The sequence below is a fragment of the Belonocnema kinseyi genome, chromosome 9, assembly GCF_010883055.1.
Source record: "Belonocnema kinseyi isolate 2016_QV_RU_SX_M_011 chromosome 9, B_treatae_v1, whole genome shotgun sequence".
Taxonomy (NCBI): Eukaryota; Metazoa; Arthropoda; class Insecta; order Hymenoptera; family Cynipidae; genus Belonocnema; species Belonocnema kinseyi.
This window is the reverse complement of record NC_046665.1, coordinates 43,454,836-43,468,035: the sequence shown is the minus strand read 5'-3', so window position 1 is coordinate 43,468,035 and position 13,200 is coordinate 43,454,836. Positions and strand designations below refer to the sequence as shown.

At 30.9% G+C, this 13,200-nt stretch overlaps 2 protein-coding genes across 2 annotated transcripts in view; one reads left to right on the top strand and one right to left on the bottom strand.

Annotated features, from left to right (window-relative positions):
• Window positions 1-12,593, top strand: part of LOC117180254 (probable tubulin polyglutamylase ttll-15) — a 16,231-nt gene extending 3,638 nt beyond the window's left edge. The window contains exons 3-5 of the mRNA XM_033372652.1: window positions 6,134-7,103; window positions 7,222-7,426; window positions 12,329-12,593. Of these exons, the coding sequence (XP_033228543.1) occupies window positions 6,134-7,103; window positions 7,222-7,426; window positions 12,329-12,427 (1,274 nt within the window). The 3' untranslated portion in view covers window positions 12,428-12,593. The remainder of the gene's footprint in view (window positions 1-6,133; window positions 7,104-7,221; window positions 7,427-12,328) is intronic.
• On the bottom strand, window positions 12,497-13,194 carry LOC117180255 (tRNA-specific adenosine deaminase 2). Its single transcript, XM_033372653.1, has one exon. It carries the CDS (start codon window positions 13,171-13,173, stop codon window positions 12,658-12,660), a length of 516 nt encoding a protein of 171 aa, XP_033228544.1. The 5' UTR covers window positions 13,174-13,194; the 3' UTR covers window positions 12,497-12,657.
• Window positions 13,195-13,200: the final 6 nt, after the last annotated feature.

Below are 13,200 nucleotides of genomic sequence, written 5' to 3'. Positions count from 1 at the left end.
TCGGAAAGCTTTCGATTCGACATCCCATAGACTTATCATCTGTCTTTTGGAAATCTTAAAGGTTCATCCGCAAATAGTTGGGTGCATAGAGAGGTTGATGCCACTCTGGAAAACCAGATTTACTATCTCGTCTGGAAAAAATCGTGTGACAACTAACAAGGTCACCTTTCAGAGAGGTGTCTTTCAGGGCGACACCATGAGCCCACTCCTCTTTTGCCTTACATTATTGCCACTATCTCTAGCACTTCGTCATTCCGACGGGTACTTGTGCGGCAAACCTGCAGATCGAAAGTACAAGGTCACTCATGTATTTTACATGGACAATCTTAAGATCTATGCTAAAAACAGAGAGCAACTGCATCTAGCTCTAGGGATTGTCGAACGATATACCAAGGAAATTGGAATGGAATTTGGGTCAGAGAAATGCGCCAAGGTTTATTTGAAGCGAGGAAAACTTAATGGCATCACTGAAGATCTTGAGCTCGTTGATTGAAGCGCCATACGACACCTTTGTGCTGGAGAGACTTATACATACCTGGGCGTGCCACAGAGCCGCATTCAGGATGTGACATCTATAAAGGATACTCTCCGAAGCAGATACAAATGTCTCATTCGACAGATTTGGTCTTCCGAACTGTCTGCGAGGAACAAAGTATCTGCAACGAACACGCTTGCCGTCCCGGTACTACTCTATTCATTTGGAGTAGTTCCATGGACGAAGAACGAGCTCAGATCTCTTGATATCGGGACAAGAAAGGTTACGCACATGAGCAAAAGCATGCATCTTAAGTCTTCCGTTCCGCGACTGTACATCTCATGCCGTCAAGGGGGTCGCGGAATATTGAGCCTTGAATGTCTTCACAACAGGGTTATTCTGGGTACAGCACATAGAGTTGCAAATGGAAGAGACCCTCTTCTTAAAATGGTCAGAAATCACGAAGAAGTGGGCAAAGGAGCGTTTCTGTACAAAGCAGCGGAGGAGGCTGCTGAAGCACTCGGACTTGACTTCAGTATTAGGGGTGAGAAAAATGCATCAAATCTTATCTATCTCGAGTACTCACTCCTGAAAGCCCGGATTAAGAAAGCGCAAAAGAAAAACTTTCGTGAACAGCTCCTCGATAAGAGGATGCACGGTATCGTCCACAGAAATGTGAAGGATCAGTCAATATCTTGTGAGCTAACGTTTGCTTTCCTTAAATCGCCCGGATTGAAGTCTGGTACGGAGGGTTTCATTTTTGCATGCCAAGACAGTGTCATTTCCACCTTAACATATCGTCGCCACATTTTGAGCCAAGACATTCCTGATGATAGCTGCAGGGCGTGCCATGCACACCCCGAGCATTTAGCTCACATACTATCTAGTTGTCGAACTCTAGAGGGAACGACCTACATTCAAAGGCACAATGCGGCACAAAGAGTGCTTTATTATCATCTCTGTCACTCCTACGGCATTAACCTTAATATCGCTCCTCTAAATGCTCCTAGGGAAATTGAGTCAATTGTCGAGAACGGGAAGTGCCGCATATACTGGAACTTTATATTCTCGACAATTATTTCTGTTGCTCACTCGAGGCCTAACATGGTTCTTCTTGACTTTGAGAAGCGAACCATGTTCGTTATCGAATTTTCGGCACGAGCTGACAAAAACATCATAACCAAGGAGAATGAAAAGAAAGAGAGGTATCGAGACCTTATAAGGGCAACGATCATACCCGGAATATTCTGTTAAATTAATCGTCCTTATCATCGACGTTCTTGGAGGGTGCCAAGCTTTCACTTGCTAATGGCCTAAAAAGCATCCCTGCGTGTTAACAATATGCTAGAACATTTGCGGAAAAAATTCAGAAGGCGGTTGTCCTTGGGTCGCTCCGTGTTCTTAGGGTGCACGAGGCTTTTGCTGGATCGTCGTATTGATTCCTTTACAGACTGTAACCACCTATCTCACGGTCGTGAGACGTGGTTGTGGCTGAAATTTTACAGCGATTTCGCTGGAAGCGGGTGGAATTTTCCAGATTAGCACCCGCTCCCGGCGAAATGCTGCGGTTGTCCTTATGACAAATTTTTAATTATGTATATATATAATTTTACTTAATATTTTTCCATAATTTTCTTTTTTAGTTACAAAGTTTTTCCTTTTTTTATGACTTCAAATAATTGGTATCCTTGAATTTGTTGAATATTCTGAATTATCGAATATTCAGAATTTTCTGAATTCTTGAAATTCTTCGAATTCTCTTATTTCCATCAATCTCTTCAATATTATGAATTTCTTATAATTTTCTGAATTACTTAAATTCTCTGAACTTTTTCAATTCCTTAAATTTCATGAATTCCCAGAATTCCCTCAAATTTCTGAAATTACATCAGAATTTCCTAAATCTATGAATTCTCTTAATCCCCTGAATATTCGGAATTCCGTGAATTCTCCAAACTTTTTAAATTCTCTAAATGGTCTGAAATTCCGTTAATTCTCTGAGTTCTCTAAAATCATTGAATTTGTTGAATATTCTTAATCACCTGAATTCCTTAAATACTTGAATATCTTGAAATGTCTGAATTTTTTAATGTTCCAAATCCCTAAATGCTCTGAAATCCCTGAAATCTTTGAATCTCCCGAATTCCTTAAATACTATAAGTTTCTGATATTCTCTGAATTTCTTGGAATTTATAAAATTTCAAAATAGTTCAAAGAGTTGAAAAGGATTTTAAGAAATTTAAAAGCATTTCAAAAAATTGAAAATAATAGAGTAGAATGCATAGAATTTAAAGAATGAAAAATAATTGAAATGAATAAGTCCAGAAAGAGCATTTCGAACTAAATATTATTGAGGTAGCTTTCTAATTTTCCAAGCCCCTTTCCACATTAATCTGTGAAAAATTGAAAGTGCTGAAAATGGAAAAGTATCCTGTATGTAGCTTTTACAATGTTTTACGATTTAAAAAGTCAACTTTTTCAATATATTAATATAAAAAATTTTGATTTATTTTTTTAAAACGAAAAACCTTGTATAAGGGTAATCAAATTTTGAAAGATTAAAAATGAAATTTTGAAAATTGTGTGCAGAAAATGGGAAAATTTAACATTGAACATTTTTTAATTAGATACATTACATACAAAATTGAAAACTTTACTTTCAAACCCATAAAATAGTGCCAAATTTGTATCAATAAATGAAAATAAAAAATACCGGAATAACGAAACTTCCAAATTTACTGTTTAATAATTTTAAATTAAATATTCTACAAATCTAAAAAATCATAGAATTAAGAAATTTATTTCATCCATGCCTAAAAAATAAAACCATTCCAGAGACAGACATTCAAAATTGAATTATTTTAAATTTGAAAATGTTATAAAATTTAGTTTATAGGAAAAAAGTGAATTTACACAATTTTAAATTAATATTCATAAAAAAGATTTCAACTCGAGGTATATATCAATTTTATATATTGTGTTTACTGAAGTGTCAGGTTGACTTACACTTGCAACTGCCCAGAACATTTTATGCGAGGAAAAAGGATGTAATTAACTTTTCTGATAAGATCCCTCATCTGTACGATGTATATTTCCTTTGTCTTTTAAAGCAACTAAAAACAGTTTACTTATTATCCTTGTTTCTCAATAATGTTGTAATGTCTACAATTTTCTATTTTTTAGTTTGATAAAATTGTAAACCATTCATATGGACTTCAGTATTAATTCGACTTTAACCTCCGGGACCGTAGACAATTTTTTAAATTGTGCGTGTATAATAATGCTCATTTTTAACTAAGAAATTGATGATAAACTAAGAAATGGGCAAGATCCTCTCAAAAAAAAGGAACTTGTTGCAAGTTACAGTTGCCGACTAAAGTAACTTAAATTGTCATTAAAAATTTGTTTGAATGCAGAAACAGATTTTTGGGGTTTATTAAATGAATAGTATATACTAATTACAGTATTTATTATTTTATTTACAAAAATAAAACAAATGAACACTTAATAAGAGGTTGGACTAATTTTTTTATTAACCAGGATATCTAGCGACCTTAAAAACCTGGAAATATCCTTGAATTTTTCACGAGAACATTGAATTACATGTTCTTTTCTTTTAAAACAATTATTTTATTGAAATGCGAAAAGTAATTTATATCTTTTAGTCTATTCTGAAAGAAACATCCGTTTGGAAGAAATCTTGCTACTGAAAAGTTTTTTATTCATCAAGATATAATTGATCTTTTACAAATTCCAGAATAAATAGATTTCTAGGCATTTCTTGTAGACTTTCACAATTATTTTATAGATTGTAATAAACAGACTTTAATATTGTGAATAGTTCTAAAAGTTTTTAATTTCATCTCCGCTTATCTAGAATGTTAAAGTACACATTTTTTTGTGGCATTCAAGTTAAAAATTATAAAAAATATTAGTAAAAAATGTTGGTGTTTTTGAGTGTACACCAGATTACAAATCATTACTAAAGATTTCAAAAGGTTTCAAAGCATTTCAAGGATTTTAAAGTATTTAACAGGATTTTGAACATTTTATAAAGATTTCAAACGATTTCAAAACATTTTGGAAGATATGAAAACATTTCACTAAGATTCCAAATAATTTAATGATTTCAACGAATAAAAAAGAATTAGGAAAACTTTCACAAATATTTCAAAAGATTTCAATGAATTCACCAAATTTTCCCAAAGATTTTGAAGATTTCATAAGTATTGCAAAAATTTAAAAGATTTAAAAAAGGCGCGTACGCTAGGTTTGAAAGATTCCCAGCACTTCCAAAGATTTTAAAGAATTTTTAATTAACACAAAAGATTTCGCAAATATTTCAATGATGTCATAAAAATTTCAAAAGAATTCAAGGATTTCAGAAAGGGTTCAGTACATTAGATTTCAAAGATTTCAAAACATTAAAAATATTTTAAAATATTTTAATTATTTCAAACTAGCACAACAAATTTCATAAACAAAGATTAAATAAAGCTTTCATACATATTTCAAAGATCTTATAACTTTTTTTAAGTTTTGCAAAGAGTTCATATTTCAAGGATTTTAAAGATTTCAAATATTTTACAAAATTTTTAAAAGATATGAAAATGAACGCAGCTTAAATTATTTAAATATTCCATTGACCTACATAAATACCACCAATTCCTAAAAAATTTGATTAACTGAAATACACCAATTTTAATTTAGAATTTTTTTAGAAATTTAGTGTAATAATAATAACTTAAGGGAGGCAGTACAGAACTAGATAACCAACCAAAGGGAAATTTTTCAGGGAATTGGAAAAACATTTTGTAAACGTTTTGTGATTAATTGCAGATTGTTTACTCGAACGAAAATTTCTTCCAATGAAATAGATCAATATTTAATTTTTTTAAAAATATTTTTGTAATGTATGTAATTATTTAATTGCAATAATTGTATCAACTCTTAGCAAAGGATAGATCTTTTTCAATTCGATGAATAATTATCTGAAAAAAAATATTTCTTTCACATAAAGAAACCTAACTTACTTGATTCCACACATAGTTGAAATACTTATTTTAAATACGTATTAACAAATCAATGAATCTATTAAATTTAAACGAAGAAATATATCTTAGGTTGTGAAAAACTGATTTAAAGAAAATAGGTTCTCAGCTCCCAAGAAACCATTTCTTTGACTTAATAATTTTCACATTTATTGCAAAAAAAATATTTCTCTGAATTAAAGAAATATCACCTATTTTGCTTCTAAATATACTTTACTAAACTGAAGTAAATAAATACTTGGCTCAAAGAAAAAAACAGAACTAAGTTCCGTTACAAAATTACTTTTTTAAAAATGTAACTGACAGAAAAATGACTGTAACTGGAACTTTGTTAGAAACTTCGTTACTTGTTACTCATTACTTTCCAAGACTCGAATTATGTTAAAAAAAATATATAAATTTTTTTTTAACTTGAACTTCATATATTTAAAAATTAGAATGGTGATAAAATTGTTTCATCTATAACTGAAATTTACATTCTAAGCGCTTCAAATTTTAAGAATTTAAATGATTAAAATTTGTAAAACTTGGTATGGTAAATGATTCCAAGTCTTATTTTGGAAAAGCTCTAATTATAAATTGGTATATTTAAGTTTTTAATTTTTAGACACCGGATATTTAAAACACATCTTCGCAGTTTTGGATCGCCTTGGTTTTCAACAAGAAACAACCACAGAGTGGGATTTATTATGGGCTCACGATTACCCTTTCAGTGTTTTGAATTCGAACCTGACGAACTTGAAGCCTCACCAAAAAGTCAATCACTTTCCGGGTTGTGGATACATCACAAATAAAGTAGATCTTTCAACAACAGAAGGAAAATACACTCCCCTCTCTTTTAAAATCCCTGAAAACCAAGAAGCTCTACTCACTTATGTTAAAGAAAATCCCCAAAAATCCTTTGTACAGAAGTCAAATGCTCATCGTGGCATAGAAATAAAAAAAATTGAGGAATTAAATCTCACAGCCGAAGGATCTTTCGTCCAGGAATTTATCGATCGTCCTTTTCTAGTCGATGGTTACAAATTTGACATTGGTATCTACACGGTGATAACCTCCATAGACCCTTTAAGAGTTTATGGATACAAAGGCGACGTTCTGTTTAGATTTTGTCCTGAAAAATACTACCCCTTTGATCCAAGTAACCTGGACAAATACGTCGTTGGAGATGATTATCTACCAATTTGGAATGTGCCATCTCTGAGAAATTACTACGCGAAATTAGGATTTTCTATGAAAGACTCTTTCGATGCGTACGTTAGATCGTCAGGAAAAGATCCACAAAAAATGTGGGATGATGCTTTCGATGCGATAAAGGAAATAGTTTTGAAAAAAGAGATGCAGATCCGTGAAGTCACGAAACGTTTTGGAAGCGGGAGGAATTTTTTTGAATTGATGAGATTCGATTTTACGCTTGATGAGGATTTAAATATTTATATAATGGAGGCGAACATGTCCCCGAATCTTTCCTCGGCTCATTATCCACCGAATCAGTTGTTGTACGAACAAGTTTTATTTAATCTATTTGCTTTAATTGGAGTTGGTCGGAGAACAAGGAGCGACACGTTGAGAATAAGGTATTCAATTTCGAAATTTTTAATTTAAATATCAAAAAACCTACCGGCGGGTTACCATGGAAGGCCTGCATAAAAAAAGTTAATTTAAATTATTGAAAATTAATTCTTTATTTTTCAGGGATAGGGGAGAAATAAAAATGGAAGTAGCTGATAAAAATTTGGTAGTTTTGTCCGAGGTTTGTTCAACTTGTGACGATTGTTTTCAAGTTGAGTGTCAATTATGTAGGGGTTGCTACACTGACGACTGGAGGGTCATCTTGACCCAAAGTTTTATAGAACATCATAATAAAATGGATTTTAAGAGAATATTTCCACCTCCGATTGTAAGTATTTAACTTTTTCAGTTAATAATTTAAATAATCATTATTTGGTAGTTGGTACTAATTTGTCATATTAAGTTGTTAACAATTATTGAAATTGATTAAATGACAAGAAACTAGAAGTTAAAAAAGGAGTCTCAAGATTCTTTCGGAAAAACATCTTACGATTTATTATTTCAGATTAATTTATAACGTATTTTCAGGGTATAAACACACACATTTGTATTCATTAATATTTCCCATACGCGGCTTCCAAGTTTCAGAAGCACCTTCAGATTTTAAAAACATGTTGAAAAAGTTATTGGTTTGCTATTATTAATGACTTTTGACAAATCACAAAAGACTTCGAATTTACTTACAATTTAATTTAAACCGTAAAATTTTGTAAATTACAAAAAAATGAAATCATGGATGAACTTTACAACAATTTCGTTATGTAACGAATTTATAAACTGCTGAAAAAATTAAAACTGTTGAAAGTTTTGTAAATATGAAACAAAGCTCATGAAAATATGAGTAAAAAATCAGCACATTGTCCATATAATGTGCATGGAACTTGATTAAAATTAACTGGTGCAAGCTAAAGTAAATACGCACCCAGATAACAATCGAGCGAGGCACGTTACCCTTACTGTTTGCGAGGCACGCCGCACAGTGGGACGAAAATCACGACTCTGGACAAATTGATTTTCCAATCAAAGTTTTCATCCGATTCAAATGGTTAAAAAAAATTAAAGCGGATGAAAATCCGCATGATATTATCAGAGCATATATACAAATTGAGGCTCTATTTTTTTTATTTCTTGACAAAAATAATTTTTTTTTACTTTTGTAGAGTCCCGTTTCAAGAGAATGCCCAGATTCATTCCCAAATACTCAGAATGAGTAGAGGAACTATTCAGTGCAATTTTCCAGTACCGTAGGATAAATTAGAAAATGTATTTAATTTGTTATAAACAAATAAGTAGATGAAAATGGTTTCATATGGTTTTACGGTGTATGGTCCCTTGATTCTCACTGGATTTCCTCAATTGATAAAAAAAAAATTTTGTGTCATACCCATGAGGATTCATGAATAAACAATCATTATTATAAACAAAACAAAAAATTTTTTGGCTTCAGCTATTGGCGACGAAAATAATAGTCATTTTCCATGGAATTAGCTCCATAGAGCTCGTGAATGATACTCAGTTATCATATCTGCTCATATAATAACAATTCGCAATTGATTAAACTATTTTAGTTAACAATTGCATTATTCGGCTATTTTTCGTCACACAAACTCCGTTCTTTGGATGTATTTAATTGTTCATGACTGATCTTCGAATAAAGTTAGGGGATTTGGATAAATAATAACAACTGCCATTTTTATAAACAATTTCATGAACAACTACTCATCTTTTCTATTCGTCATGCAATGAATAGCTTTTGCACCCAGAATCAACTGCAGATCACTAATTGATGATACCCATTCTTTATTTTCGATCATCCGATAACAATTGTTGATTATTTAAAGAAATGTAATCAACAAATACACAGTTTGTAAAAAAAATCCAGTTTAAGCTCATACTCAACCGGAAGAATCCAGTTCAAGCCAAAAATAAAGATTTCAAGAGATGCAGAGAGAATAATACAAGGAAGACAAGTCGCATCGACATTAACACAGATTTATTGCATTATGTCCTATTCTCTTCTGATCTTTATTTATCAAGTCTAAGAAGTGAGTTCGTCAAACCAGAAAGACATCTAGAAGCAGAAGCTTTGCTTTTGAAACAGACGTAAAGTCTGATGTGCGTATCGAATTAATATTAATATTATTCTCATGAAATTGTTCATGTCGATTACAATTGGGTTTAAAAAATTGGTCATTCACAGTTAATCCAGTTCTGAAAACGAAGTAAGAATATCGAAAAATGTCCAAACTGTGTATTTGTATATTACATTTTTTATCGGATGATCGAAAATAATGAATGGGTATCATCAATTAGTGATCTGCAGTTGATTCTGGTTGGAAAACGCTATTCATTCCATGACGAATAGAAAAGATGAGTAATTGTTCATGAAATTGTTTATAACAATGGTAGTTGTTATTATTCATCCTAGTAACTAAGATCGTTTAAAGAAATGCGAATTGTTATTATATGAGCAGATATGATAACCGAGTATCATTCACGAGCTCTATGGAGCTAATTCCATGGAAAATGACTATTCTTTTCGTCAGCAATAGCTGAAGCCAAAAATTGTTTTCCTTATTTGTTCCACTTATTTGTTTATAACAAATTAAATACATTTTTTAATGTATCCTATGGTACTGGATAATTTCTCCACTCATTCTGGGTATTTGGGAATGAATCTGAGTATTCTCTTGGAATTGGGACTCTTCAAAAGTAAAAAAAAATAATTTATTTTTGTCAAGAAATAAAAAAAATAGAGCCTCAATTTGTATATATGCTCTGATAATATCATGCGGATTTCCATCCGCTTTAATTTTTTTTAACCGTTTGAATCGGATGAAAACTTTGGTCGGAAAATCAATTTGTCCAGAGTCGTGATTTTCATCCCACTGTGCGCTGTGCACGCAGGATGCGATGCATGTGAGTCGAATTTGGTGATAGGCAGTTTTTCATATAATCATAATAAAATTGCCGCGTATCGCAGATATGCAACATAAAGCCAGTTTGCAATGTTTAAAAAAAATATCAATATTCTTAGGTATAAAATAAAGGATAAATTAAGTGATTAATTATATTTAAAAATAGAAAAGCAAGTGTTCTTTAGTTGATTTTTAAAATACATGATTTTTTATATTTAAATCTTATTAATCATTAAACTTAGTTTTTTCATTAAAATTTGGAAATTTGATTTAGAAACAAAAATTAATTATATTATAAATTAGAGAAAACTAAACTGGCAATTTGTGCAATAATTTCTCCATTTCCAAACATTTTTATTCATATTACAGATCAATTGATGCCTGCAGAGTAAAGAAATTTCTTATATTGTTATATTAACTTTGAATTGCATTGAGTAAAAACTATAAAAATATTATAAATTTCGCACAACTTCCTTGGTTTTAAATCAAATGCATCAATATTATAGGTCAATCGAATCGGCACAAGTTGAAGCGTCGTTTATATTATTGCGTCAAATTTGAGTTATGTTAGTAAACTTATTCTTAAAAAAACTCATTTTGAAAATATTATAAAGTTGCTGAATCAAAATATAATGAATGCTAAAAAAATCCTTGTGTCAGTTTCGAGATATTTATGCTGAAAATTTATTTTAATTTTATTTATTATTTTAAATTTTACTTTAAAAACACCAACTAAGATTAAATGCAGAAATTATTATACCTTAAAATAAACTTACCTTACTTTACCTTAAGATAAAATAAAATTGTTTAATCTTTAAATACTTAATGAAAACTATTTTTCCTTGGGTTTTAACCCAGTTTTCCCGCCCTTTCTAAATAAAACAATTGCCAATCATTTGTATTTAATCATTATCAAGAACAGTTTGTAGTTTAAAAGAAAAAACAATCATAAAATCCTTATACAATTTTGAGCAAAGAATCAGGGTCGAAGTAAATATTTTAATCATCAGGCGAAATTAATTTTGCAAAATTTTCATCTAGGTGTAATGCATTCAAATTTTATAATAAAAGAAGGGATTCATAATTAATTGAAATAATTTAAAGATTCGTAGATTAATCTGATTTCATTGATTCCAATAAATATATATATATGAGTCTCGCATAGAATTCCTAATTTTGCTAAATCACAAATTAATTTTTTTTCACTGAAGGTCTTAAGACCTTGGGATCCGAAAACTTTCCATAAAAGATCAATACATTATTTTTGTTAAATTTCATTTATTTATTAAAAAATCAATAAAAAACGTGAATAATAATATATATTTATTAACATATAAAAAGAAAAATGATTGAAATTTGGTTATTTAGAAGCCCACGTTAAAAGTGAAGCTCTTGGCTTGTAGAAGTAAGATAAGAAATCAAATTTGGCATGTTACATTTCTTTTTACCAGGAGGTAAAAATAAGAAAACGTTGGTTATTTATTCGCCTATACTGCAAGTTTCTTTTTTAGTCCGATTTTCTTCAGGGTGAAGAAAATTGAAGATCTTGGCATGTAGAATTGAGATAAAAAATAAAATTTCCCATGTTATGTTTTCTTTTTTTGATATCAGCGGCTGAAAAAAAAGTAAAAGAAGAAAAATGATCAAAATTTGGTTATTAAGATCCCTAAGTTGGAAGCTTATATTTTAGTCCGATTTTCTACGGGGATTTTTATGTAAAATTGAGATAAGAAATTTGGTTAATTTTACCCCTATTCTTCAAGCAAGCTTTTGTTCTAGTCTAATTTTCTTTTGGGACGACTCAAATTGAAGCATGTAGAATTGAGATCAAATTTGCTATGTTACATTTTTCGTTTTTGACATTATTGGTTAAAAAAATAAGAAAAATTTAGCCGATTTTTTATCGATATTTTGAACGCGTACGAGAAAAAGAAAAATGTCCTAAAATGTTTGTAAAAATCTGTTAGTTCAAAGGAAAGATTTATTTTTATTGTGAATAAAATTGTTACCAACTAAATAGAGTGGTTGCAAATGGTATATTTTGGTTCAGTTATTACACAGTGCGTTTAGATAAACATTTTTGAGCATTTTTCAACCACGAGAGTATACGTAGTTTTTACGTATAACAAGTTTTTTTTAATTCAATTGATTAAATTTTTGTCATTTCGTTGAATTTTCTCGAACGTTGAAAAGATACGCTAGGACTTGCTACTACTTGGAAAACGCCGGGTAAATTTCTGCTAGTTACTTAACCATTTAAAAAACATATTATTATTTATCATAATAAAAACTATCTCTTATTTGTGTTTTAGTCGCAAGACATGGTGCTAAAAGACTACACGCTGAGAAATCAACTCCTGATAAGATGGTTTCAAGGAAAATGTGAAATCGATCCCACCTGGTGTGGCTGATATTACACAATTATCAACTTAAGAAAACAGGAGGGATTCTGTGCCATTACAAAAAATTACAAAATCCTGCTTTGTATCAACATCGCATTTATTTTAATTTAGAGCGAAATCTAACTTATTTATAAACGCAAGTTACAAAAAAATTATTAAAAAGAAAACTTGAGATAAAAACTTCTTTTAAAAACCTAAGTCAACTCAAAATAAAAATCCATATTAAAAAACAGCACAATTCAATCAGCTTCAGTCTGATTTTTACGACTTTTCTTAACTTTGGATACCGGAGCGTTCGGGTTTTCTCCTTTATAAAAGATTTTTAATAATTGCATCGCTTCCTCTCCTTTGACATTTCCAAGTACTTCTACTTTTGAATCGCAGACTTTTGCCACTTCAAAAACGCTATTACATCCTCCAAATCTATCGTTGGCACAGCCAAAAACGATGCTTCGGACTTCCAATTCATGAAGGGCGGCAGCGCACATAATACAAGGTTCCACGGTAACTACTACATCAATATTTTGAAAAACATTTTTATAATCTAATTTCTTTTCTCTGCAAAAACTGAGTACTTCATCAATGCAATTTAATTCTGCATGACGAGTGGCATTTCGTGTCTCGTTGACGGTATTACTGCCCGTTGCGATTACTTCGTTCTGATAAATAAACAAACAACCTACAGGAACTTCGCCCGATTTTAGCGACTCTTTGGCCTTTTCTAAAGCTGTGTCCATCCACATATTTAACTCCATAGTGGAAAAAGTACAAAAAGTATAAAA